Raw genomic sequence first — 27266 nt, 5'->3', positions numbered from 1 at the left:
AGCAGGATACCTGACCCTAGGTAAGCCTAGTGCTGGACCCTAAATAGAGAATGGGTGGGATAATCTCGTCAACCCCACTAAACACTATATAAGACACAAGTAGGATACACAGAGGGAAAATGCATGAACTACCTATCTGCAGATGACTCAGGTAGAGGTTCAGCAAAGTTTCAGCAAAGATACCACAAATGAGTACAAGCCACCTGCTTGCAACCAGAGCTTGAATGAACTGAGTAATCAGCAGCTAGATACAGGACCACCAATTAAGGCATTACAACCGTGACTGGTGTACCAGGCCCGGTGAAGAGGGGGGCCTGGCTGGCCCAGGGTAATTACTTAGCTTTGTTAGACCCCAGGCAGAAAGGACCCCCCTCTTCACCAGGCCCCAGTCACAGCCGCAACAGAGGGGCCCCGCAGTGTCGCTTCGCTACTATACATGACTAATTTGGATGTGAAGGGGCGGAGCATGCCAATTAGCCATGTGCTGGAGTGGAGGCAGGGTCAGTGGAACAGAGCATGGTGCCGCCACGTCATCGCTGGGCCGTGCAGCAGGAGGTGAGGTCATGACTCTGTGACCTCATTGCACTCCTGCAAGTAAAAGCGGCCGAGATGTCGAGGACGTAGCAGCCAGCGGGGATAGGTAAGCGCTCTGAGCTGAAGACGATCGCTGGGGGTGGTGGGGTGGCTTGCCCGCTGATCCCTGCCCGGGGCCGCCCGCTGACCACACCTCCTCCTGCCCGCCGACCCCTGCCCCTGCCTTGCTTCAGCTAGATACGTGGCAGAGGGTGTGCATCCAGCTGAAATGCGTCGCAGCTCACTGCTCAGAGAAGATGTTGTGTGATGTGGGAGCCGGGGAAAGTGAGTAAAATGTTTTGGTTTTTTTTTTCTTTTTGCAGAACACAAATATGCCAGGAGACCTCCAGGATGGGACATATATACCAGGAGGAGGACATATACACCAGGAAGGGGGCAGCAACTAGGATGAGGAAATATATACCAGACTGCGCCCAGGAGGGTGATATATATACTAGGAGGACCCCAGGATAAGACATATATACCAGGAGGAGGACATATACACCATGAGTGGCCCAGGAAGAGGACATATATAACATAGAACATATATATCAGAATTTGCTCAAGAGGGACAATGACACACAGAGACAGAGACACACAGATACAGAGACAGAGACACAGTGACAGAGACACATAGACAGACGAAGAGACAGACACAGAGACACACAGAGACAGAGATACACAAAGACAGAGACACAAAGAGGCACACAGAGACAGGACACACAGAGAGACACACAGAGACAGAGAGACAGACACAGAGACAGACAGAGATAGAGAAAAACAGAGGCAAAGACACACAGGGACAGACATACAGAGTCAGACACACAGAGATAGACATACAGAGACAAACACACATAGAGAGACACACAAGGGCAGAGACACACAGATACAGAAACAGAGACACAGAGGCTGATACAGAGACACACACAGAGACTGAGACACACAGAGACTAATATAGAGATACACAGAGACAGAGATAAACAGTGACACAGAGACAGAGACACAAAGAGAGCGAGAGAGGCAGACAGAGAGAGAGGGAGACAGATAGACAGACAGAAAGGCAACGCTGGATGCTACAGCTGGTAATAATAATAATCATAATAATAATTTAATTATTGTTAGCAATTATTAATCATTATTATTAATAATAATAATTTTGCTAATGATGATAATAGTACTACTACTACCACTACTAATTATTATTATTAAGGAGAATAGTGTTCCCCCGTGGTCCCCACATAGCTTTCTCATGAGCCAGATCAGACACCCCCATACTTTGCACTGACGAGGGGCAAGCACCCCGAAACACCGTGTCTGCAAATTGGGATTCTGATCTGGCTTATATATCCTGAGTCATATTGCAAAGGATTGTCGAAAATCCACTTGTGACTTTTAGGATCGCTACTTCCAATAGGTGGCGCTGTGCTAGAGTTTGTCTCCTTTACTGGAGAGACAATTTGAATATTATTATTATTATTATTATTATTATTATTAGTAGTAGTAGTAGTAGTAGTAGTAACAAAATAATAAAAACATATTAATAATAACTATGTAACTATGTAATAATAATAATAATTATAATAATAATTTTGCTACTGATGATAATAGTACTACAACTACCACTACTAATTAATTATTATTATTATTATTATTATTATTAGTAGTAGTAGTAGTAGTAGTAGTAGTAGTAGTAGTAACAAAATAATAAAAACATAAATAATAACTATGTAATAATAATAATTATTATGCTACTGATGATAATAGTACTACTACTAATTATTATTATTATTATTATTATTATCATTATTAGCAGTAGTAGTAGTAGTAATAGTAGTAGTAGTAACAAAATAATAAAAACATATAAATAATAACTATGTAACTATGTAGTAATAATAATAATAATTATGTTACTGATGATAATAGTACTACTACTACTAATTATTATTATTATCATTATTAGCAGTAGTAGTAGTAGTAACAAAATAATAAAAACATATAAATAATAACTATGTAACTATGTAATAATAATAATAATAATAATTATGCTACTGATGATAATAGTACTACTAATTATTATTAATATTATTATTATCATTATTAGCAGTAGTAGTAATAGTAGTAGTAGTAGTAACAAAATAATAAAAACATATAAATAATAAAATAAAAAAACAAAATTAATTCTTGCAAAAAAAAAAAAAATAATAATAAGCCCCATCCATGTCCACCTTGGTGACGGATGTGTGGATGTAAAGTCTTAGGGAGGTCTTTATTCATTGTGTAAAACATGAGCTGTTAATAACTAAACCACCGGTATGTAAACCCAGGGGATGGAACAACTTATTATAATAACCTGCACATCATATCAAGGACGACTCGCCTAATACCCGGATGGATTGTCTAGGGCTTGTACCCGGCTTTTTCTTCTTTTTACTATTAGGTGAGCACTTTATACTGATTTTTTATAGAACTGAGTGAAGATATAAATTCTGACTGATGTGTAGAATATAACAGCGTTTATATCACTTTATTCTCCTTTCGTGCCTTCTTTTTGCAGGGTCTGTATCTGCTCCGGCTGCAGTGGTGGATGGGACCATTGGACGATCCGTGTATCTCAATCTGGATAAAAGCCCCACAATTTCTGAGGTTTCATGGATAATGGAAAAATCACAGAAAGTCATTGCAGAAAGGAATATTAAATATGAAAAAGAACCGATTTATGATCCATGGTGCAAGGGAAGATGTGAACTGTTTCGCAATGGATCTCTGAAGCTGAGAGAGATCACATACGAGGACCAGGGGATCTATACAGTGGATGTCATTGACTTGGTGAAATTCACATTTTGGACTGCAGAATATGACCTTCATATATACCGTGAGTATGAAAAATCTGCAATATATATATATATATATACACACAATGTAAGATATGTAGAGATTATTGCACCTGACTGGTGACAGGGTGCCAGAACTTATTCATAATAATAATAATAATAATATTTATTCATTTATATAGCGCTATTAATTCCACAGCACTTTACATACATTGGCAACACTGTCCCCATTGGGGCTCACAATCTAAGGTCCCTCTCTGTATGTTTTTGGAGTGTGGGAAGAAACCGGAGACCCCGGAGGAAACCCACGCAAACACGGGGAGAACATACAAACTCCTTGCAGATGGTGTCCTTGGTGGGAATTGAACCCAGGACCCCAGCGCTGCAAGACTGCAGTGCTAACCACTGAGCATTCATGGGCTTCTTTTCTATGCTATTGCAATTATATATTTCCAGCAGATATCCTATATGAGTATATACCGTGTTGAGCCATATTAACAATCAGCATTATAATAAATTCTGAAGATAATTTGTATGAAAGGAGACAGCATGACCATAAGTCATAACAACTGACCATAAGAGCTTACACTCTACAGGAGGGAGAGGACCCCACTGACCATAAGAGGTTACACTCTACAGGAGAAAGAGGAGCTCACTGACCATAAGAGCTTACACTCTACAGGAGAAAGAGGAGCTCACTGACCATAAGAGCTTACACTCTACAGGAGAAAGAGGAGCTCACTGACCATAAGAGCTTACACTCTACAGGAGAAAGAGGAGCTCACTGACCATAAGAGCTTACACTCTACAGGAGACAGAGGACCCCATTGACCATAAGAGCTTCCACTCTACAGGCGAGAGAGGACCCTGCTGACCATAAGAACTTACACTCTACAGGAGAGAGAGGACTGCACTGACCATAAGAGCTTACACTCTACAGGAGAGAGAGAGCACCCTGCTGACCATAAGAGCTTACACTCTATAGGCGAGAGAGGACCGCACTGACCATAAGAACTTACACTCTTCAGGAGAGACAGAGAGACCCCCACTGACCATAAGAGCTTACACTCTACAGGAGAGAGAGAGCACCCTGCTGACCATAAGAGCTTATACTCTATAGGCGAGAGAGGACCGCACTGACCATAAGAACTTACACTCTTCAGGAGAGACAGAGAGACCCCCACTGACCATAAGAGCTTACACTCTACAGGAGAGAGAGAGCACCCTGCTGACCATAAGAGCTTACACTCTACAGGAGAGAGAGAGGACCCTGCTGACCATAAAAGCTTACAGTCTACAGGACAGAGAGGACCCCGCTGACCATAAGAGTTCTCCCACTTAAAAAGATGAGATTTGCCTGTAATTGACATCATAGGTGACCACAACTATGAGAAACAAAATGAGAAAACAAATCCAGAAAATCACCGCGTCTGATTTGGCAAGATTTCTTTTGCAAATTATGGTGGAAAATAAGTATTTACTCACCTAAAAACATGCAGGATTTCTGGCTCTCACAGACCTTTAACTTCTGCTATATGAGGCTCCTCTGTCCTCCACTCATTACCTGTAGTAATGGCCCCTGTTTGAACTTGTTATCAGTATAAAAGACGCTTGTCCACAACCTGAAACAGTCACACTCCAAACTCCACTATGGTGAAGACCAAAGAACTGTTGAAGGACACCAGAAACAAAATGGTAGCCCTGCACCAAACTGTGAAGATTGAATCTGCAATAGGCAAGCAGCTTGGTGTGATGAAATCAACTGTGGGAGCAATAATAAGAAAATGGAAGACATACAAAACCACTGATAATCTCCCTCGATCTGGGGCTCCACGCAAGATCTCACCTCGTGGGGTCAAAATGATCACAAGAACATAAGCAAAAATCCCAGAACCACATGGGGGGACCTAGTGAAGGACCTGCATAGAGCTGGGACCACTGTAACAAAGGCTACCATCAGCAACACACTACGCTGCCAGGGACTCAGATCCTGCAGTGCCAGATGTGTCCCCTTGCTTAAGCCAGTACATGTCCAGGCCCTTCTGAAGTTGAGCATTTGGATTATCCAGAAGAGTATTGGGAGAATGTCATATGTTCTGATGAAACCAAAGTAGAACTGTTTGGTAGAAACACAACTCGTCATGTTTGGAAGAGCCAGAATGCTGAGTTGCATCCAAAGAACACCATACCTACTGTGAAGCATGGGAGTGGCATCATCATGCTTTGGGGCTTTTTCTCTACAAAGGGACCAGGACGACTGATCTGTGAACATGAAAGAATGAATGGGGCCATGTATTGTGAGATTCTGAGTGCAAATCTCCATCAATCAGCAAGGCCTTTGAAGAAGAAACGTGGCTGAGTCTTTCAGCATGATAATGATCCCAAGCACACCACCAGGGGAACGAAGGAGTGGCTTCGTAAGAAGCATATGAAGGTCCTAGAGTGGCCTAGCCAGTCTCCAGATCTCAACCCCATAGAAAACCTTTGGAGGGAGTTGAAAGTCCGTGTAGCCCAGCGTCAGGCCCAAAACATCACTGCTCTAGAGGAGATCTGCATGGAGGAAAGGGCCAGCATACCACCAACAGTGTGTGCCAACCTTAGGAAGACTTACAGAAAACGTCTGAGCTCTGTCATTGCCAACAAAGGATGTATAACAAAATATTGAGATGAACTTTTGTTATTGACCAAATACTTATTTTCCACCATAATTTTCAAAATAATCTGCCAAATCAGACGCGGTGATTTTCTGGATTTGGTTTCTCATTTTGTCTCTCATAGTTGTGGTCACCTATGATGTCAATTAGAGACCGACGTCATTTTTTTAGGTTTGAGAAGTTGCACAATTGGTGGCTGACTAAATACTTTTTTTCCCCCACTGTATATGTATCATTTAAAGGGATTATCTGGGCAAAGTTAAAATTTACATGTCATGGCACTAATGGAGTCCCCTACCCTTGGTAGCCAGTCACAGGTGCAGAAGTCCTTTTGGCATCACCCCCACAACTATATTTTAACTGTTTTTCGCAGCACCCTAGGTAGCGTGCTATGCACACCATGGATGTGCACCCACGTTAATAGCGTACTTGTGCCTGTTGCTCGGATGGGGCAACCGTTGTAATGTTTTTTGACTTCCCTTTGTTGCATTCTAGTAAATTATCCACATTTATTCACATTTATATACTTTTTTTTTTCCTGAAGCTTATCTTTCTGCTCCAGTTCTCAAATCGGACAACCAGAAGTTTATCAGAGGCACCGATGTGACCCTCCAGTGTGATGCCGGGGGTCAGACTGTGACTTCTTACACTTTCTACCGGGACGGTCAGAAGATCATCTGCTCTGATCGTGTGATCTGCCGGGGATCATTCCTGGACTTCACCCCGATATCTGAGAGTGACAGCGGACAATATACCTGCACCATCCAGAATCATAGCAGCACCAACACCAGCAACCCCCTGGATGTGACTGTGTCATGTAAGTTTGTGTTCTATGTTCCTGCTCTCCAATTTTTCAATTTTCTAAGTAAATATATTTCTAAATTTGGTATTGACATTAAATTATCATCAGATGTCTATAAAAGCCCATCCAATCCACACAGCCAAAGAAATGAAACCATAGATGTCCATAAATTAAGCTATGTGTAATAATGAGAAAAAGTATTGAACACATCAAATAAGAGAGGTGCAAAATCCCCAGGAAAGTTATGACACCAGCTGAACTCTATCAGAAATTCTAAAGCTATTCTGCCACTTAGTGCAAAATAATACCAGCTGGCTCAACTGATGGCCTATAAAAAGGTGTCTTATTACCAAGGAGCCACACAAGAAACATCTCATGATGGGTAAAACCAGTGAGCTGTCTCAAGATCTTCAAAACATTATTGTTCCAAAACATACTGATGGCATTGAGTTACTGAAGCTTCCAGTGAGCACTCTTGGAGCCATAATCCGGAAATGGGAGGAACATCATTTCACCATAAACTGGCCATGATTAGGAAAGATTTCAGACAGGGGAGTGAAAAGAATTATCAGAAGAGTTGTCCAAGAGTCAAGGAGAGAGCTACAGAAAGACCTGGAATCGGCAGCTTCAATTGTTTCAAAGAAACCAATAAGTAATGCACTAACCCTCCATGACCTGTATGCACACTCCTGTATGGATGCTCGCCAGGTTCAAGCACTTTTAAAGTTTGCTCAACAACATTTAGAAAAGACTGTGAAATACTGGGAGAATATAGTCTAGTCAGAAGAGGCCAAAATTGAACACTTTGGATGCCATCATGTTTGGAGGCCGAAAGGCAACTGCATATCACCCCCAAACTCCATACCAATAGTGAATTCGGAAGGTGGGATAAACATAGTGTAGGACATTTTTTCAGCATATGGCACTGGCAAACTTTATATTGTTGAAGGAAGGAAGAATGGAGAAATGTACAGATGTCAAGGGAGGAATTTGGGTGAAGACTGCTAATGGAGTCTTCGTTTGGGATAGCAGAGACGGTGCCGTATTAGCTGTATACCAGTGCCGATATATCAATGTATCAGACAATGAATACATAAGACATGTTCTCCTTGAGCCAGCATCACTAACTGAACTCGTGTATTGGAAGTCACCCAATTATACAGGAAAGCTACTTTGGCTTTGCAGCTAAACAGGGAGTTCTCCACTCCTTAATTTTTCACAGCATCTTGTAAAACACATCTTTGTTCCTTGCACATTCTTTCTGTGTGAACATTACTGATAAGACTTTTGCTCATTATTTGAAAACTTCCATTATTTGTACATCTGTTCACTTATCCTTGGTAACCCCTTCATGACTACACAACTTTGAACAGGGAGTATTATAGATCTGTGCAATTGCTACATAGACAGACAGATTATTATACAACTGTATCTACATTTTGATTATTTACATACACAGATATTCTTATTACGTTTAAACAAACATACTACAGCTCAGACCACTTTCACACAGAGACAAGCTTGATAAAAATGTGTCGCCATCTACCAGGATGATGAAGACGAAATGAAGGCGGAAATTTCAGCAAGTCAATGAACACAGAAAAGAAACCTTTCAATTTGCTTCAAAGAAAATAAGGCTGCTAGATTGGTCGAGCCGATCACTTGACCTGAATCCAATAAAACATTTTTTGTAAGGAACTAAAGCTCAGAGTTCAGAGAAAGAGCCCCCCAAACCATCAGGATTTGAAGAGTGTTTGTGTGGAAGCATGGACCAAAACCCAACCTGAGCAATGCATGTGACTGGTATCTCCATACAGGAGGCGTCTTGAAGCTTCAACACCAACAAAGGCTTTTGTATGAAATCATAAATCAGTTTCAGTAAGCGTGTGCAATACTTTTTCCGTGCGTCATTTTTCATTATTACACATCACTACATTTATGGGCATCTATAGTTTGATTAACAGGCGTGGGCAATATGAAAATCACACCTGAAATCAGATAAAAAAGGAAGAAGTTGACTCTATCTTTTCATTGTTTCTCTGTGGATGCCACACTATGCGTGGGATGTAATTAAAATGTGAATATCTCTGCGTTATGCTGGGCCTGTACTTTCCACTGATTTCTGCCCTGGTGTCTGCTGTCCTGAGATGGGGTTAGTGATGAAGGTTCTTCTGCAGCATATTGCGGAGGTAGCCACATTTTCCTTCCATCCCGATATCGTTAGACTCTTGGTCTGTGAATTTTACAGCAGCTATCCAAATACATCAAACGTCTCGTGTTGTGGTTACCACATTTTAACAAGGTGAGCAGGTCAGCCTTGCAAGTCATTAGCATTTCTTTTGGATAAGACCCTATTGCGCATTATAACCCCTTATCTTCTGATTCTACAATAACCATGGCAAACAGAAAGAGAAGAGAACAGTCTGAGGACTTAAGAACCAAAATTGTTGAGAAATATCAACAATCTCAAGGTTACCATGTCCATCTCCAGAAATCTTGATGTTCCTTTGTCCACGGTGCGCAAAATAATCAAGTAGTTTACAACCCATGGCACTGTAGCTAATCTCCCTGGATGGTGACAGAGAAAAATTGATGAAAGGTTGTAATGCAGGATAGTCCAGGATAAGTGGATAAGCCCCAATCACGTTCCAAAGAAACTCAAGCTGTCCTACAGGCTTAGGTGCATCAGTGTCAGCACAAACTATCAGTCCACATCTGATTGAAATGAAGCACTATGGAGGAGACCCAGGAGGACCCCACTGCTGACACAGACATATAAAAGCTAGACTGCAGTTTGCCAAAATGTACATGAGTAAGCAAAATCCATTTGGGAAAGAGTCTTGTGGACAGATGAAACCAAGATAGAGTTTTTTTGGCAAAGCACATCATTTTCCTGTTTATCAAATATGGAATGAGGCCTACAAAGAAAAGAACACAAGACCTACAGTCCTAATTCCTTAGTGTGTAATAAACCACTGTTAGGATTATGCTTTGCCTTCTGGGAAAGCATCTTGTAGGCAGATGAGACCAAGATAGAGCTTTTTGGTAAAGCACATAATTTTCCTGTTTACCAAATATGGAATGGGGCCTACAAAGAAACGAACACCGTACCTACAGTCCTAATCACTTAGTGTGTAATATAATTACTGTTTGGATTCTGTTCTGCTTTCCAGATCTAACAGCCATCACATAGCAATTTGCATGTTTGGGTCTTTCTCATTCACTTTTCTCAACATTGATAAAAAGCTAGTTAGCTTGTGGATGCAAGTATGCAATTCGCATATTTGAAGTGACTAAAGCTTAGCAGACCGATTTGCAGACCTTCTGTCCATCAGCCAGGTCAACAGTCTCTAGATGCTTGAGTGGAGGCTCCCAAATCTCTCACCTTCCAGGATCCCTAATGCGGCTTTTGATTAGCCAAATTGTCGTGATGTCATCTATTGGCAAGGATGACAATGGGTTGACCACTTGATCTGGCAAGTAGAGATGAATCCTAACAGTGTTTCTATTACACACTGTTGGGACTGTTAGTAAGACTCACTGCTTGGTGAAATCTAGGTGGAAAATCCCTTTATTACCAATATATATTGATGCTATAGGGTGCTTCTTGCTGTAATTGCAATTTTTATTTGTTGTATACACCATGAGAGCTTTGCAAATCCATAGGTACTTATTTACTAGATGGTTGTGACTTTTTGGCCCTCAGATAGTGGTGACGTTTTGGTCTCCAGATGGTGGTGACGTTTTGACATCCATATGGTGGTGACGTTTTGTCCTCCAAATGATGGTGACTTCTTGGCCTCCAGATGGTGGTGACATCTTGGCCTCCAGATGGTGGTGACGTTTTGGCCTCCAGATGGCGTTGATGTCTTAACCTCCAGATGGTGGCGACGTTTTGGCCTCCAGCTGGTGGTGACATTTTGGCCTCCAGATGGTGGTGATGTTTTGCCCTCCAGATGGTGGTGACGTTTTGGCCTCCAGCTGGTGGTGACTTCTTGACTTCCAGATGGTGGTAACATTTTGGCCTCCAGATGGTGGTGATGTTTTGGCCTCCAGATGGTTGGTGACATTTTGGCTTCCAGATGGTGGTGATGTTTTGGCCTCCAGATTGTGGTGACCTTTTGGCCTTCATCTGGTGGCTGTAAGTCAGGCTTTCCTTTTTTTTTTTTTTTTTGCGGTCTAGAGTAGCACAGTCTGTTGAGGCATTGGGTGCAAGATTCCAATGAATCCATATGTCCAAAATTTACGTTGGGAGGTCACAATGTGAAAAGAGCCCAAAACTGTGTGAAGATGGGCTGAAGAAAAAACCCAAGATTGGTGGAAAATGCAATAACCTACAACTTGTCGATGACTCAACACTCAAGGTTGGCAATGAAGAAGACCTGAAAAGTTAAGACTTATATAACAAGACAACGGCCCACCATAGAGTACCTGGTGATAAAACACTAATGGACATCATTTGCCTACTTGGATAAATCATTAGCAATGATAAATTGAACAAATAGGAACTATGAGACATGCGAACAGTGGGACAGATAAGAAAACTAGAAAAGATATTCAAATCTGGTGATATTTCTAAGAAAACAAAGATCTCGTTTTCCATTCTGTTGGGTTCATGTGGTTCTATGGAAATGCAAAGCATTGAAATAGGAAGTGGGAACAGAGAAATATTGATGGTTGGTTTTGATGAAGACTTTGGAAACAAAAAAAAAAATTCTAAATAATAAATTCACAAAAAATAAATAAAAATATTTGCAAGTATCGTAAGTCCCTTAGGGGACCTGACTCTGGGATTATCCGATCACTTGTGCTATAAACAGCAAAAGCACAGTATTGCTGTATACAGTGTGTCCACCCATACCCTGTCCACCGCCATTAACTTGAGAATGGCGGTAGCTATAGGCATAAAAGTGGTGTCTAGGTATAGTAAAGTAGCCAAGCACTACGCAATGAAATCACCTATAGCGCCACCTGGTGGAAAACAACGGAGTTAGCATTCTTATCTTGAAAACGGAACGAGATAGAGAAAAAAAGTGAATTACAAAGTTGTAGGGCATCATCAATTCAATACGAATCGATACCTTGCATACAGAAATGCTATGATTAGAACGTGTAAAACTCACAAGGCTGTGGACGTGAAGCGATACCTCATGGACACCTTTCTACAAGTCATTGGGTATGGCGGCTGTGTGGAGTGGCCTCCACGCTCACCTGACCTGACCCCATTGGACTTCTTTCTGTGAGGTCACATCAAACAGCAGGTGTATGCGACCCCTCCACCAACATTGCAGGACCTACGACGACGTATCACAGATGCTTGTGCAAACGTGTCACCTACCATATTGCACAACGTGCAGCAAGATACAGTATGCTGTGCAGAGGCCAGATGTGCATTGCAGCAAGATACAGTATGCTGTGCAGAGTCCAGATGTGCATTGCAGCTGACGGGGTCTACTTTGAGCATCAAAGTTAAATGAGCGCCATATGTGTGACCAGCATTCAATGTTTTGGGGGGTCATGGGTTTCATATCATAGCATTTTTGTATACAAGGGGTCGATTCGTATTGAATTGATGATGCCCTACTACTTTGTAATTCACTTTTTTTCTTTATCTCGTTCCATTTTTGAGATAAAAATGCTAACTCCGTTGTTTTCCACCAGGTGGCGCTATAGGTGGTTTCATTGCGTAGCACATGGATACTTTACTATACCTAGACACCACTTCTATGCCTATAGCTGTCGCCGTTCTCAAGTTAGTGGCGGTGGACAGGATATGGGTGGACACACTGTATAGCAAAAATCACAGTCTCCTATGAATGCTGGCCACTGGCTGGTTTTCACAGGAGTATCATGATGATAGCAGACCAATGGCTGTCATGGCAATCCTTTAGCATTCCCCGATCGTATCGCGAGAGTGCTGATTAAGGGCTATAACAGCATGGCCACCCAGCTGGCCCAAATTAAAATGACCCTATCACTGATTGACAGCAACATTTAAGAGGTAATAGTTGTGGGCAAAGAAAAGCTCTGCCCGCAGCTGTTAGGTGCAGATGATGGCTGAATAATACAGCCATCATCTGCTGGGAAAAATGCAGGCTCATCTTGCGAGCCTGCATAGAAGGCAAGAAAGCCGATTTATGATGGACATAATGCGCCATAAGTCTAAGAGGTTAAACAGTAGGTTTACAAATTCCTATTAAATAGTTATGTACAGTACAGACCAAAGGTTTGGACACACCTTCTCATCTCTAGAACAACTATTAAGAGGAGACTTTGTGCAGCAGCCTTCATGGTAAAATAGCTGCTAGGAAACCACTGCTAAGGACAGGCACAAGCAGAAGAGACTTGTTTGGGCTAAAGAACAGAAGGAATGGTCATTAGACCAGTGGAAACCTGTGCTTTGGTCTGATGAGTCCAAATTTGAGATCTTTGGATCCAACCACCGTGTCTTTGTAGAAAAGGTGAACGGATGGACTCTACATGGCTGGTTCCCACCGTGAAGCATGGAGGAGGAGGTGTGATGGTGTGGGGGGGCTTTGCTGGTGACACTGTTGGGGATTTATTCAAAATAGAAGGCATACAGAACCAGCATGGCTACCACAGCATCTTGCAGCGGCGTGCTATTCTATCTGGTTTGTGTTTAGTTGGACCATCATTTATTTTTCAACAGGACAATGACCCCAAACACACCTCCAGGCTGTGTAAGGGCTATTTGACTAAGAAGGAGAGTGATGGGGTGCTACGCCAGATGACCTGGCCTCCACAGTTACCAGACCTGAACCCAATCGAGATGGTTTGGGGTGAGCTGGACCGCAGAGTGAAGGCAAAAGGGCCAACAAGTGCTAAGCATCTCTGGGAACTCCTTCAAGACTGTTGGAAAACCATTTCCGGTGACTACCTCTAGAAGCTCATCAAGAGAATCTCAAGAGTGTGCAAAAGAGTAATCAAAGCAAAAGGTGGCTACTTTGAAGAACCTAGAATATAAGACATATTTTCAGTTGTTTCACACTTTTTTGTTAAGTATTTCATTCCACATGTGTTAATTCATAGTTTTGATGCCTTCAATGTGAATCTACAATTTTTAGAGTCATGAAAATAAAGAAAACTCTTTGAATGAGAAGGTGTGTCCAAACTTTTGGTCTGTACTGTATGTGCATATACAAAGACATAACATCTGGTTTCCCATTGCTCTACCAATATATAATTTATATTCAATAGAGATGATTTATAATGTTTTGTCTTACAGGGTATCCAGAGGGCAACATCCGCTGTACTGTCCAACCCCAAAATGTGGGAGTATACCTCATCTGTTCTTGGCCAGGAGGACAACCTGCAGCGGGTCTGACTATTTTCATTAAAAATAAATTAAATCAGACGCTCTTCAATCAAAAATACCAAAATGTAAGCATGTCCTCCATAACCCAAGGGACCAGTTTCACCTGTACTGGCACTCAGCTCGGAAGAAACTCAAGCTGTACATTAATATTTGGTAAGAATTCAATTGTTCTAATTGAACAGACTCAGTCTGCAAAACCAATTAGATTGTAAATCAATATTCCGATTATTTGCTTCTATGGAAATTTTTCAGAATAAATCGAGCAAAAAGTGGGACCATTTTGAACCATTGACATAAAAAGTTGCGTAACTTTATTCCCATATGTGTTTCTCCTGCTCCTGTTCATATCTGGTATACATTAAAGAGGACCAACCACCAGGATTTTCCTATATAAACTAAAGCCAGTGCTATACTGGTGCCATCATGCTGATTCTATATATACTTTTAGTTGTGAGATCGGATGTATAGTTTCTGAAATACAGGCAAGTAAAGTTTGCGAAATGTACTTTTATTTGATTGACAGGTGCAACAGAATATCTAATAGATGGGTTGGGTTTTGCTAGTTATTCCTGCCCCTGTCAGCCTGTCTGTCCTTCCTCCTCCTCCTCCTCCCCTGTAATAACAGAAGCAGGGGGATGAAGGACTATCCCGACCCATCTATTAGATATTCTGTTGCACCTGTCAATCAAATAACAGTGCATTTTGCAACCTTTACTTGCCTGTATTTCAGAAACTATACATCCGATCTCACAACTAAAGGTATGTATAGAATCAGCATGATAGCACCAGTATAGCTAAGGCTTTAGTTTATATAGGAAAATCCTGGTGGTTGTTCCTCTTTAAAGGGGTATTCTCAAGTTTGAAAGTTATCCCCTATCCACAGGATAAATTATAACTTTTTCTGATCCATGGGGGTCCAAGTGCCATGGTCACCAGGGATCCAGACAACAGGGGCTATGAAGAGCGCCATGTGAATGGAGCGGTGGTTGATCATGCACAGTGCCATTCTATTCACTCTTAATGGGAACGTCAGAGTTTGCCGAGCTCTTCGCTCAGCTAATCTTTGGCATTCCCATTTGAATGAATGAAACAGCCATGTTCATGATCAACCAGCCGGGGCTCCTTTTTCTGGATGCTGGAAGCCACAGAGGTCGGACCACCAGTGATTGTAAAATTATCCCCTATCCTGTGTGTGGAAGAAATACAGAACACATAAAATACAACTGTTCTGTAGAGATAAGCAGAACCATGGAAGTTCGGGTTCATTGGGTTCGGCTTGACTTTAGTTGACTTCACTAAAACTTTACCCTAGATCCTGAACCCCATATAAGTCAAAGGAGACTCCAACTTCTGTGCTGTAAAATAGCTGTAAAATGTTCGTAGTAAGGGTTAGGGTGCTGCAATAGGAAGCAAAATGGGCAAACAAATGTGGATAGTGAATAAATAAAAAATAAATGATGTAGGTTCCCGTTTATTTTTGATAACCAATTCAGATAAAGCAGACAGCTGGGGGCTGCAACTCTCAGCTGTCAGCTTTATCATGGCCGGTTCTCAAAAATAAAAGGGATGCTATGACATTTTTATAATTATTGTTATATTTGATAACCAGCCCAAGATAAGCAGACAGCTAGGGGCCAATATTATCAGGCTGGTAAGGTCCATGGTTATTTGGCCCCTCCCGGTCTGGAAATAGCAGTCTGCAGCTACTCCAAAAGTGGCACATCCATTAGATGCACCAATTCTGGCGCTTTGCCGGGCTTTTCTAAAGGGTGTTAGAATGTTTGTTCAAGTAAACTATTTTTTCACTGTGTTTTTTTTAACTCTTTACCTATCGGGCTAGTATTGGGGATCTCTGAGAGACGCCTCTCCATTACTAACCCTTAGGCTTAATTCCAGCTGTCAATTCACAGCTGACATCAACCCCAAAAGTATTATTCCAATTGCCACCACACCAGAGCAATCGGGAAAAGCCAGGCAAAGTGACAGAATCATGGACCCTCCCAGCCTCATAATACCAGCCCCCAGCTGTCAGCTTTAACATGCTGGCTATCAAAAATAGGAGGGACCCTACGCCATTTCTTAAATTATTTATTTAAATCATTTTTAAAAACGGCGTGGGATTCCCTCTATTTTTGATAACCAGCAAGGTAAAGCTGTGGGTTGTAGCTCCCATCTGTCTGCTTTACCTGCACTGGTTATCAAACGGGAGTCCCGTCATTTATTTCTCTTTATTTTACACAGCAGCGGACATGCATCTTCCCCGTCCAATAAAGCTAGTTGATTGGCTGTGCTGTAGTCTTTCAACAAACTTTTTTCAACAAAATTTGCATATTTTAGATAATACGTGCCTAATAAGTACATATATTCTGTTTTTCAACCATCAGAGCCTCCCCAGTGCCCGGAGCATAATGAACATTCAGAAATAGATGTAATAGAAGGAGAAACTGCTGTCCTGACATTGAATTTGCAGCCAGAATCCAGGTCACAAAATCTCCCCTCTGTCCAGGTCCTCCCTGCTAATTTCTCTTGGTTTTATGATGTGGATTCCATACCCATAAAGAACGATCAGAAATTCTTGGTGACCGCTAATGATACTTTTTCCAGTCTTCACATCTTTGGGGTGACTAAAATGGAATCCGGAAAATATTTTTGTAGAGTGAAAAATGTAATTGGTATGCGGGACTTCTATTTCACCCTCAATGTGGAATCTCGGGGTAAGTAAACTTCACTCAATATACTCAAAAATTGAAATCATTTTGTTGCTGTAAAGTCTGTGCAACTCCTTCATATAGCTGGTTTTCCTGCTGCATAGATATTAAAGCTCACTGCTGGTGGCTGTATTGACTCCTCTGCTCTCCCTGTCCTTTCTATCAGTGTTAGTGATAGGAACATAAATAGGAAGCTGGTTGAAGTAGGGAAGAAGACTCTTTAACCCCTTTACGACTAAGGACGTGAAGGTACATCCTAAATCATAAAGGGGTGATCACCATTGGCTACTGCGGTGAGCCAGTGGCAATCCCTGCATATGTCTGCTGATTTGTACAGCAAGTGTGTGCCTCGCACGCGCAGGTGGATCCGCGATCCACCCTACACCTGTAAGCTCCGTAAATCGTGCTTTTAAAATATGACAGCGCAATTTAAAGTAACGCAGCGGGAATGCGCCTTTCCCTGCCACCATCAGAGTCCCCGATACATGATCACAGGGAGACGATGGTTGTCAAGGTAGCACAGAGTTATATGATGACTCCTGTCACTATCATGATTTAGTTCCTGTTACAGCCGACAGAGCGCTGGCTGTAACAAGAACGGATCATTTCTCCTGATGAGAGCAATGCTGCTCTGAGAAATGAAAAAGCGATCAGACTGCTGATCCTTATACCCCCCTAGGGGGACTAGTAAATTAAAGAAAAAAAGTTTTAAAAAGTTTAAAAAAAATTAAAAGTTCAAATCACCTCCCATTTGCCCCATTGAAAATTAAAGGGTTAAAAAAATAAAAAAATATGCACACATTTGGTATCGCCACATTCAGAAATGCCCATCTATCAAAATATAAAATCAATTAATCCGATTAGTAAACAGCATAACGGCCAAAAAATTCCAAACGCCAAAATTACATTGTTTTGGTCATCGCAAATTTTGCGCAAAATGCAATAACAGGCGATAAAAAAGTAGCATCTGTGCAAAAATTGTACCATCAAAAACAACAGTTGAAGACACAAAAAATAAGCCATCACTGAGCCCCATATCCTGAAAAATGTGAAATATGGCGTAAAAAGTGTTCCACTTTTTTGGACAAACTTCTGAATTTTTTTTAACTCCTTAAATAAAAGTAAACTTATGCATGTTTGGTGTCTACGAACTCGTACTGACCTGAGACATCACATTGACACATCGGTTATACCATATAGTGAACACTGAGTCAGATATCTCAAAAACTATCGTGAAATCACACTTTTTTTTTTTTTGCAAAAGTCTGATCCTTGTGCCACTTTTTCCTTCTACAACCTCATGGGTTGTAGAAGGAAAAAGTAGCACAAAGATGAAGCTATGCTGATACACAAGAGCTAGTGAAGGCAACAGCGTCCTCGACAACAATATCCTCTCATTCCACATGTAGCCTTGAGAGGGACAGATTCAATGTCAATTTCCTGTATTAGCTGCACAAACAGTGCAATATGATGATTTTTCTGAATGGGATTCAAATGAGGGAAAGGAGCTTCCTCTCCTGACCCTTGAATTGCAGTAGAACTGTGATTTAAGCCCTTTTTTTCTGCTGACTCTCTCCCAATCTACACAAGTGAGTGCCAGAGAAAAGGAAATGTCTGCTTCCTTTTTCATTAAGTTTTAACATAGCTATGAAGTATGTTAAGGATTGAAACATATATAGAAAATCAGAACCACCGCCAGTACATGAGTACGGCACCAGAACCACCTTCAGTACAGGATAGAAGCTCCAGAACTACTATCAGTACATGAATGCAGCATCAGGACAACCATCAGAACATGGATGCATAATCAGGACCACTGTCAGTACATGAATGCAGTGCCAGAACCATTGTCAGTACATGAATGCAGCATCAGGAATCATCATTAGTTTGTTCTACCGGCCAGTGCATAAATTTACTATTGCCCTATCTCTAAAAAAATATCATTGGGATTTGCTTTTTTATTCCACAGTACTAAATGTTGATGTAATAGCTGGAATTGTAATTGCGACACTAGTCGGACTTACCATGGCTGGTGTTGTTGTATACTTCATCTTGAAGAGAAAACAAGGTTTGTAAACTTCTTAAATCATTTTGTCCATATGTAACTGTCAATATGTTTTTTCATGATCCTATGCTTTCATTTGCTAATTGAATATTAGTTGGTGCTTGCAGTGGAGCTCTGTAATAATCAGCTTTTCCTTACAGATGCATTTAATCTAGGGGTGCAGAACATTTTTTAGTCCAATGGCCTTATTACCATACTGAATCAATCCCAAGTGCTGCAAAAAGAATTTAAAGGGGTATTTACATAAATACATAATCAAAACCACCATCAGTACATTATTGCATCACCAGAACCAGGTTTTAACTCTTTGAGGAGGATTTGGAAAGTTTCTGCTCAGTATCTGCTTCAAAAAAATCAGTGTGAACACACATAGACTTAAGATGTTTTTTTTAAGCAGAAACTCACCAAATCCTCCTCACAAAAATACTCAAAACAAAGATTTGAGATTACGTTTTAAAATAGCCATGAAGTATGTTATGGATTGATTCTTATATAGAAGATCATAGCCACCACTAGTACCTGAGTGCATCACCAGAACCACCATCAGTACAGGAATGCATCACCAGAACCACCCTCAGCACAGGAATGCAGCTCCAGAACCACCATCAGTACAGGAATGCAGCTCCAGAACCACAATCAGTACAGGAATGCAGATCCAGAACCACCATCAGTGCATGAATGCAGCTTCAGGACAACCATCAGAACATGAAAGCAGGATCAGGACCACTGTCAGTACATGAATGCAGTGCCAGAACCACCGTCGGTACATTAATGCAGCATCAGAACCACCATTAGAACATTAGTGTAGCGCCAAAACCCTCATCCGTACAAGAATGCAGCACCAGAACCATTGTCAGTACATGAACACAGAGCCAGAATCACCATCAGTACATGAATGCAGCACCAAGTATAGTGCAATGATCAAAGGTAATGTTAGGTCAGCCCCATATACAATTGTATCACTTGAAACAACAATTCCCAGTATGTCATTAATAAATGTTGTTAGGGGATACTGGGAGCTTTCACCAGCCATCATCAGAATACAGATCATACAAGAACCACACTACTGATGAGAATTAGTCAGAATCACAAACAAGCAATTATATGCACATACCTTATAGGTGACATCTTTTTTGATTGGAGTTGTTCCTATCCCTTTTGTCTCCACATAGTAAAGACACCATGATTAGATTTGATATCCAGAGCTTGTCTCTCCAGACTTCTCTCTTCTCCATCTTCAGCAGCAATTCCTGAGACAGTGCTCTTAAAAGAAAAAGTGTATGTACACTGTCACATAAAGATAGATATCTCCCATGCTCTGCCCCTGACAAAATTATTGTCCATCACTTTCCATCGCTTTCCGCACAAAATATCTGACACTCCCACACACATTGCCCCTCTCCATAATATAACTCTCTCCATGATGTTCCCATAACACAGCCCTTCTCCATAATATTCCCCCCACACTGCCTCTCTCCATAATCCCCCCACACACTGAGCCTTTCCATAATATACCCCCACAGTTCTCTTCTTCATAATCAACCCCACACTGAGTCTTTCCATAATATCCCCCTTCCACAGTGCTCCTCTTCATAATATCCTCCCCTCACATAGTGCCCCTCTACAGAAAATCTCCACACAGTGCCCCACTCCATAAAATAACCCAACACTGAGCCTCTCCATAATATCCTCTCTCACACTGAGCCTCTCCAGAATTTCCCCCTCATTCCACAGTGCCCCACTGCATAATATAACCCCCCACACGGAGCCTCTCCATAATATCCTCCCTCCAACCAACACTGTCACTCTCCATAATGTCATCCCCAACACTGAGCCTCCCCATAACATTTTCCAATACACTGCTCCTCTCCAAAATATTCCACTCACATTGCCCTTATTTATAATATTTCCCTCACACTGCCCCCTCCGCATAAAGTCTCACCCCCACACATTTCCTCGCTATACTGTGCTCCCTTTAACAATCCACTCTGCCCTATATTGTGCCCCTTCCCACTTCATCCTGAAAATTACACATTTAACCTTTGGCTCCTCCATGGAACTCTTACCGGAGCCTCACGTCCAGGGGACTCTGTTGCACCGGTGCTGGCAGCAGTGTGATGATGTCAGCAGCGTGATGACTTTATCACGCTTCTCCTCTGCTCTGCCCTTCTATGCCCCAGTCTTGGATCCACAGTGTTTAAATGCATTCACGTCTTAAAGATGCAAATATATTTGAATATGGAAGAAAGGAGACAACGTCTCCCGGAGAGGTCTGCGGACCGCAGCAAATCCTCTGGTGACCCAAGGGCCATATGTTGTGCAGACCTGATCATAACCTATCATTTCAGGAAGGGACTACAAAAGTTATCTTATCATCAGAGACAGAATTACAATGTTAGTTGCTTTAATACAAAAGATGGGATCAGAATTATTCCTAATTTACATAGATAATTTCCTGAACCTACAGGAATCTAAAAAAAAAAATCCAAGTGACAAATGGGAAAAATGCAAATGTTCTATTTTTTTTTTTTTTTAGTAAAGTTTGTGATATAAAAAATAAAAAAAAAATAAAAAAAATACATTTAACTGCCAAAAAAAATGTAAACAATAGTTTTATTTTCAGATGATAGTTTCTCTTTAAATATAAAAATATTCCAGAATTAAATTAATAAATAAATAATATTATAATAATAGATGTACAGGACAGTATGTACATATTATAGTATACAGTGCCTACAAATAGTATTCAACCCCCTGCAGATTTAGCAGGTTTGATAAGATGCAAATAAGTTAGAGCCTGCAAACTTCAAACAAGAGCAGGATTTATTAACAGATGCATAAATCTTACAAACCAACAAGTTATGTTGCTCAGTTAAATTTTAATAAATTTTCAACATAAAAGTGTGGGTCAATTATTATTCAACCCCTAGGTTTAATATTTTGTGGAATAACCCTTGTTTGCAATTACAGCTAATAATCGTCTTTTAGAAGACCTGATCAGGCCGGCACAGGTCTCTGGAGTTATCTTGGCCCACTCCTCCATGCAGATCTTCTCCAAGTTATCTAGGTTCTTTGGGTGTCTCATGTGGACTTTAATCTTGAGCTCCTTCCACAAGTTTTCAATTGGGTTAAGGTCAGGAGACTGACTAGGCCACTGCAACACCTTGATTTTTTTCCCTCTTGAACCAGGCCTTGGTTTTCTTGGCTGTGTGCTTTGGGTCGTTGTCTTGTTGGAAGATGAAATGACGACCCATCTTAAGATCCTTGATGGAGGAGCGGAGGTTCTTGGCCAAAATCTCCAGGTAGGCCCTGCTATCCATCTTCCCATGGATGCGAACCAGATGGCCGGGCCCCTTGGCTGAGAAACAGCCCCACAGCATGATGCTGCCACCACCATGCTTGACTGTAGGGATGGTATTCTTGGGGTCGTATGCAGTGCCATCCAGTCTCCAAACGTCACGTGTGTGGTTGGCACCAAAGATCTCGATCTTGGTATCATCAGACCAGAGAACCTTGAACCAGTCTGTCTCAGAGTCCTCCAAGTGATCATGAGCAAACTGTAGACGAGCCTTGACATGACACTTTGAAAGTAAAGGTACCTTACGAGCTCGTCTGGAACGGAGACCATTGCGGTGGAGTACGTTACTTATGGTATTGACTGAAACCAATGTCCCCACTGCCATGAGATCTTCCCGGAGCTCCTTCCTTGTTGTCCTTGGGTTAGCCTTGACTCTTCGGACAAGCCTGGCCTTGGCACGGGTGGAAACTTTCAAAGGCTGTCCAGGCCGTGGAAGGCTAACAGTAGTTCCATAAGCCTTCCACTTCCGGATGATGCTCCCAACAGTGGAGACAGGTAGGCCCAACTCCTTGGAAAGTGTTTTGTACCCCTTGCCAGCCTTGTGACCCTCCACAATCTTGTCTCTGATGGCCTTGGAATGCTCATTTGTCTTTCCCATGTTGACCAAGTATGAGTGCTGTTCACAAGTTTGGGGAGGGTCTTAATTAGTCAGAAAAGGCTGGAAAAAGAGAATTAATCCAAACATGTGAAGCTCATTGTTCTTTGTGCCTGAAATACTTCTTAATACTTTAGGGGAACCAAACAGAATTCTGGTGGTTTGAGGGGTTGAATAATAAATGACCCTCTGAATAAACTTTTCACAATTTAAAAAAAAAAAAAAGAAATAACATTCTTTTTTGCTGCATTTCACACTTCCAGGCTGATCTACAGTCCAAATGTCACAATGCCAAGTTAATTCCGAATGTGTAAACCTGCTAAATCTGCAGGGGGTTGAATACTACTTGTAGGCACTGTATGTGGGTTCTAAATTATAAATGCAACTGTATAAATTGATTAAAAATTTTGATTAAAATGAAGGATATCTCACTAACATAAGGAGCTCACTGCGGTGAAAAAACTATAATATAAAAAGTGAATTTTCATTCTATACATTTATTCATTCTTGTACGTTTTTTGTGTCATTTCTCCAGGGAAGCCTAATGCATTAGCAAATGAAAAACGTACTTCGCCGCAATCGCACATCTATGGAAATACTCTTCCAGGACCAAAGGTAAAATAAATAAGATGTCGGATTTATCAGATGAACAGCACAAGTATGATTGATAGACCTCTAAAAACCTACCACATTGACTTATATAATGGGGGGCAAAAGGGGCAATTCCCCGGGGTCTGTGAAATCTAGGGACATCCACTAGCTCTCATTTATAGTCTAACCACTAGAATTTTAAAGGGAATCTGTCAGCAGGTATTTCATACCCCAAATTATTTATATGCATAAAGATGTCACACAATCCTGTTGCATGGCCAGTCCATTCTTGTATTACCGAGAATTCAGAGATTGAAATAATATGCAAATGAGGCTGAAGGACTATGGTAGATCTAAAGCCTCCGTCACTCCAGCTCTATTCCTCGCCAAGTGCAGCCTCCTGTGTAACTAATTGTTCATTTGTCTAAAGTCACACAGCATAGAGACGGTCAGTCAAGCAGGAGGAGGTGGCACTGGGTGGGGAATAGAGCTGGAGTGACGGAGGCAAAGTTCCTCAGCCTCATTTGCATATAAATTCAAATACTGATTTCTCAGTAACAGAGGAACAGACTGTCCATGTAAAAGTATTGTTGGATTTGTCTTTGAATGAACTACATGTACGTATTTTTATGATATTCCTCGAAAGCTTGCCTTGAAATCTCAGAAATGGAGCACCTTGGCCATTGTATAGCACTGTTATGTCGTAATATTATGTCACTATGTGGTGTTAATAGTAAAGGGGTTGTTCAGGTTTGGGGACTGCAGATTTGTGACTCCTCACAGCTTGCAGTGTTAGGATTCTCCAGTCCCGATGCTGGGAGCAGAAGAGTGTGTGACTGCGAATATGCCACTTACATACATGCGGTCACGTGCCAACTAGACCTGAGCTGCCTATCTCAATACAAGTAAATTGAGCGAGGCCAGACACGACTAGTTGGAATGTGGCCGGAAGTGTGCAAATCACACCCGATGGGAGCGGGGAATGAAGCGCTCCCCTCCTGCGGGTGTAAAATCTCATTGTCAGAGATTGACAGTGGGAGTTACCTGGTTAAGAGCCGCAGGCAGAGCTCTGACACCTGCGGCTGTGAGAGGCACATGGCTGATTGGATCAGTCGACATGTGCAGGGAAAGATGTGGGCTCAGCGTGTGAGCCCACATCAAAGGCAGATACACAACCTATGAAAGATCGTAAACAGGCTAATGTGGATACTGATGCCTCAAAGAGGCACGGGAGCAAAAAATAAATGCCAGAATAGGAGAACAATAGCATTTACTCCAGTTTAACAAAAAAAACTAAAAAAAAACCCCAAATAATATAAATATATATATAGATAGATAGATAGATAGATAGAGAGAGAGAAAGTGACGTCCTGTGATTGACAGCTACTCTTGTAGCAGTTCCTGAGCAGGCAATGACCCCATATGGCATTTTGCCATTAGATTGGATATCTGACATATTTTGCTTTAATGTACTTTTCTGATAAAAATCTTTCTACTTAATTATTTTGCTTTTTTATCCAGCAAATGCAATATCAAGAAGAATCTTTATATGGTAATGTGCTGGCAGGCCGCAAGAATTGAACACGGTTGGTAATAATTATTAATTTATACAGTATTATTGTTGTTGATATTTTTTAAGTATAATTTTATATCTATTTTTAAATTTCATTTTTTTTGTCAAAATATTTTTTACAACACATCAGAACAACCATGGGCAGTAAAATGGCACAGCTCCTCGACAACTTTTGGTAACCAAACTGGAAACAGACTTTTTGGCATCAAACCCTTGAACTATGGCCGCTACGTAGATGACATTCTAATCATCTGGACTGAATCTAACCAACTGCTAATAAAATGTCATGAAATTGACCTACTTTTTTCTTCAAGCTCCACCAGACCAACCATTCCTTGAACCTCTTGGAATAAGAGGCAGACCTGGGGGTGAAACTCACCACTGAACAAAACCCATAAATCCATCCAAAAATTGAGATATAAATTGCACTTCTATTAGTAAAGAGTTCTCATCCATCTATAGGCTGTTATGCCAACTATTGATATATTGGAAATCTGATGTCTGATACCCTGATGCCCTTTGGTATACCTCCGTACTTTGCGAAAAAAACGAAAAAAGAACAAATTATGCTGCACGCTTTGCACTGGGGCAAATTTTGACCATGACCCTAGCCACACCCTAAGCCACTCATTTTCCGTTTCTTTCTATTTTGGCAGGAGATGTTGGAGGAGCAGAGGTGGTGAGTGACATTCAGCAGACACCAAAGGCTGCAGGGTTTAGACCTAAATATGAGACTGTCCCCTGCATTCAGGGACTAGAAATGAGCCGACCAATTGACAGGACTCTGGTCCAGCAACCAAATCAATGCTTCCCAGCCCCTGGATGGGAGGTCCGAGAATCTCTTACCTTCCGGATTCCTCAATGCTCATCTTTAGTTGGAACCTGAGGACTTATTTTTTTGTTCTTCCATTCATAGTCGTAGAAGCCAGAACTTTCTCATTTTTATATAAGCTTCACTATATGACATGTTGCTCTTTTGTGTATGTATGGCCGTGTTCACACATTGCATAAATACTGTTTTGTTTTTTTTTCGGCAGATACACTACGTTTGAACACGGCCTTGGTGTTACTTTTGTATTACCTTTCTTATGGGTTAAATAGAGAAAAATAATCAATCACGCCATGTTTTTCCAACCACCCGAAATCATATTATGTGTTTTGCGGGTCGTTAAGATTACAGGGGTAAAAATATGTCCACGTTATTTGCTGATTAGTGATGTTTATTATTTTTTTAAAAAGAGCATTAAAATGTCATTGTTTTAATTGTTTATTTTTTAGTATTTTTCCAGGTAGAAAAAAATATCTCTGATATACAGGGACATAGACATACACTGATATATACAATGTATCTTTATGTACCAGTATACTTTGCCTGCAATGCAGTGTCAACTATAAAAAATTCTCCCACTGACATCAGCATAGTCTGTGGCTCAAAGCTTTAGCTTCTGCCTGCAACTGTAGAGGTTGTCAGTTCAAGACCCAGAGACACTCACAAACTACTGAAAAATTGTCATTTTTGTAATTTTAGTGTAAGAACACAATCTGATTTTAGTTTCACCTGTAGAATACAGGTACATAGCTATACACTGCTATGTTCAGATGTATCTCTATGTACCTGTATATTCTGGGTTCCCTGCCTGCACTACAGGTCAGGTATAACATATCCTCTTATCCTCAGTTTAGCCTGGACCGATACAGCCAGAGGGTCAGATGTGGCCCATGGGATGCACTTTGTCCACTCGGGGCTCTCAAGAGGAATTATTACTTTATTTGAGGCTATTGGGGCATAATTACTTTATAATTGTACTTGTAACAATATTGCTTTCTATATTAACCCCTATTATGACCTAGGACGTATATATACGTCCTAGATTACCTCCCTTTTAAGGCGGCAAGCCAACATTATTCCCCGAACATGTCTGCTGACCTGATCTTGACTTCTCCCTGCATTTCTCTAGGTGATTGACAGGCCTTTTCCAATGTATACACATAGCAGAGATCTGTCAATCAACTGAGTGTTTTGTCTAAAAAGTTGCAGTGTTTCAGAGAAAAACATACACGGCTACAATTGTGCAGGTAGCCACTTATTCAAGCTGCCCGTGGGTGCATTAATTGAGTGACAGGTTCCCTTCGAATTCTCAATTTTAATCTCTGATGCTGCTGTACTCAAATCAAGCCAC

General features: G+C 41.2%; 1 protein-coding gene across 1 annotated transcript in view; it reads left to right on the top strand.

The window, feature by feature from the left end:
- The window catches only part of LOC142255783 (cell adhesion molecule CEACAM1-like), a 26455-nt gene extending 1361 nt beyond the window's left edge, over positions 1–25094 (top strand). The window contains exons 2-8 of the mRNA XM_075327229.1: positions 3128–3445; positions 6603–6875; positions 14107–14349; positions 16581–16910; positions 18874–18972; positions 23458–23537; positions 25035–25094. Coding sequence (XP_075183344.1) covers positions 3128–3445; positions 6603–6875; positions 14107–14349; positions 16581–16910; positions 18874–18972; positions 23458–23537; positions 25035–25094 — 1403 coding nt within the window. The remainder of the gene's footprint in view (positions 1–3127; positions 3446–6602; positions 6876–14106; positions 14350–16580; positions 16911–18873; positions 18973–23457; positions 23538–25034) is intronic.
- Positions 25095–27266: the final 2172 nt, after the last annotated feature.

Source organism: Anomaloglossus baeobatrachus, chromosome 11, assembly GCF_048569485.1.
Source record: "Anomaloglossus baeobatrachus isolate aAnoBae1 chromosome 11, aAnoBae1.hap1, whole genome shotgun sequence".
NCBI classification, from domain to species: Eukaryota; Metazoa; Chordata; class Amphibia; order Anura; family Aromobatidae; genus Anomaloglossus; species Anomaloglossus baeobatrachus.
Note: the sequence above shows the minus strand (reverse complement) of the source record. Positions and strands in the feature narration are given on the sequence as shown.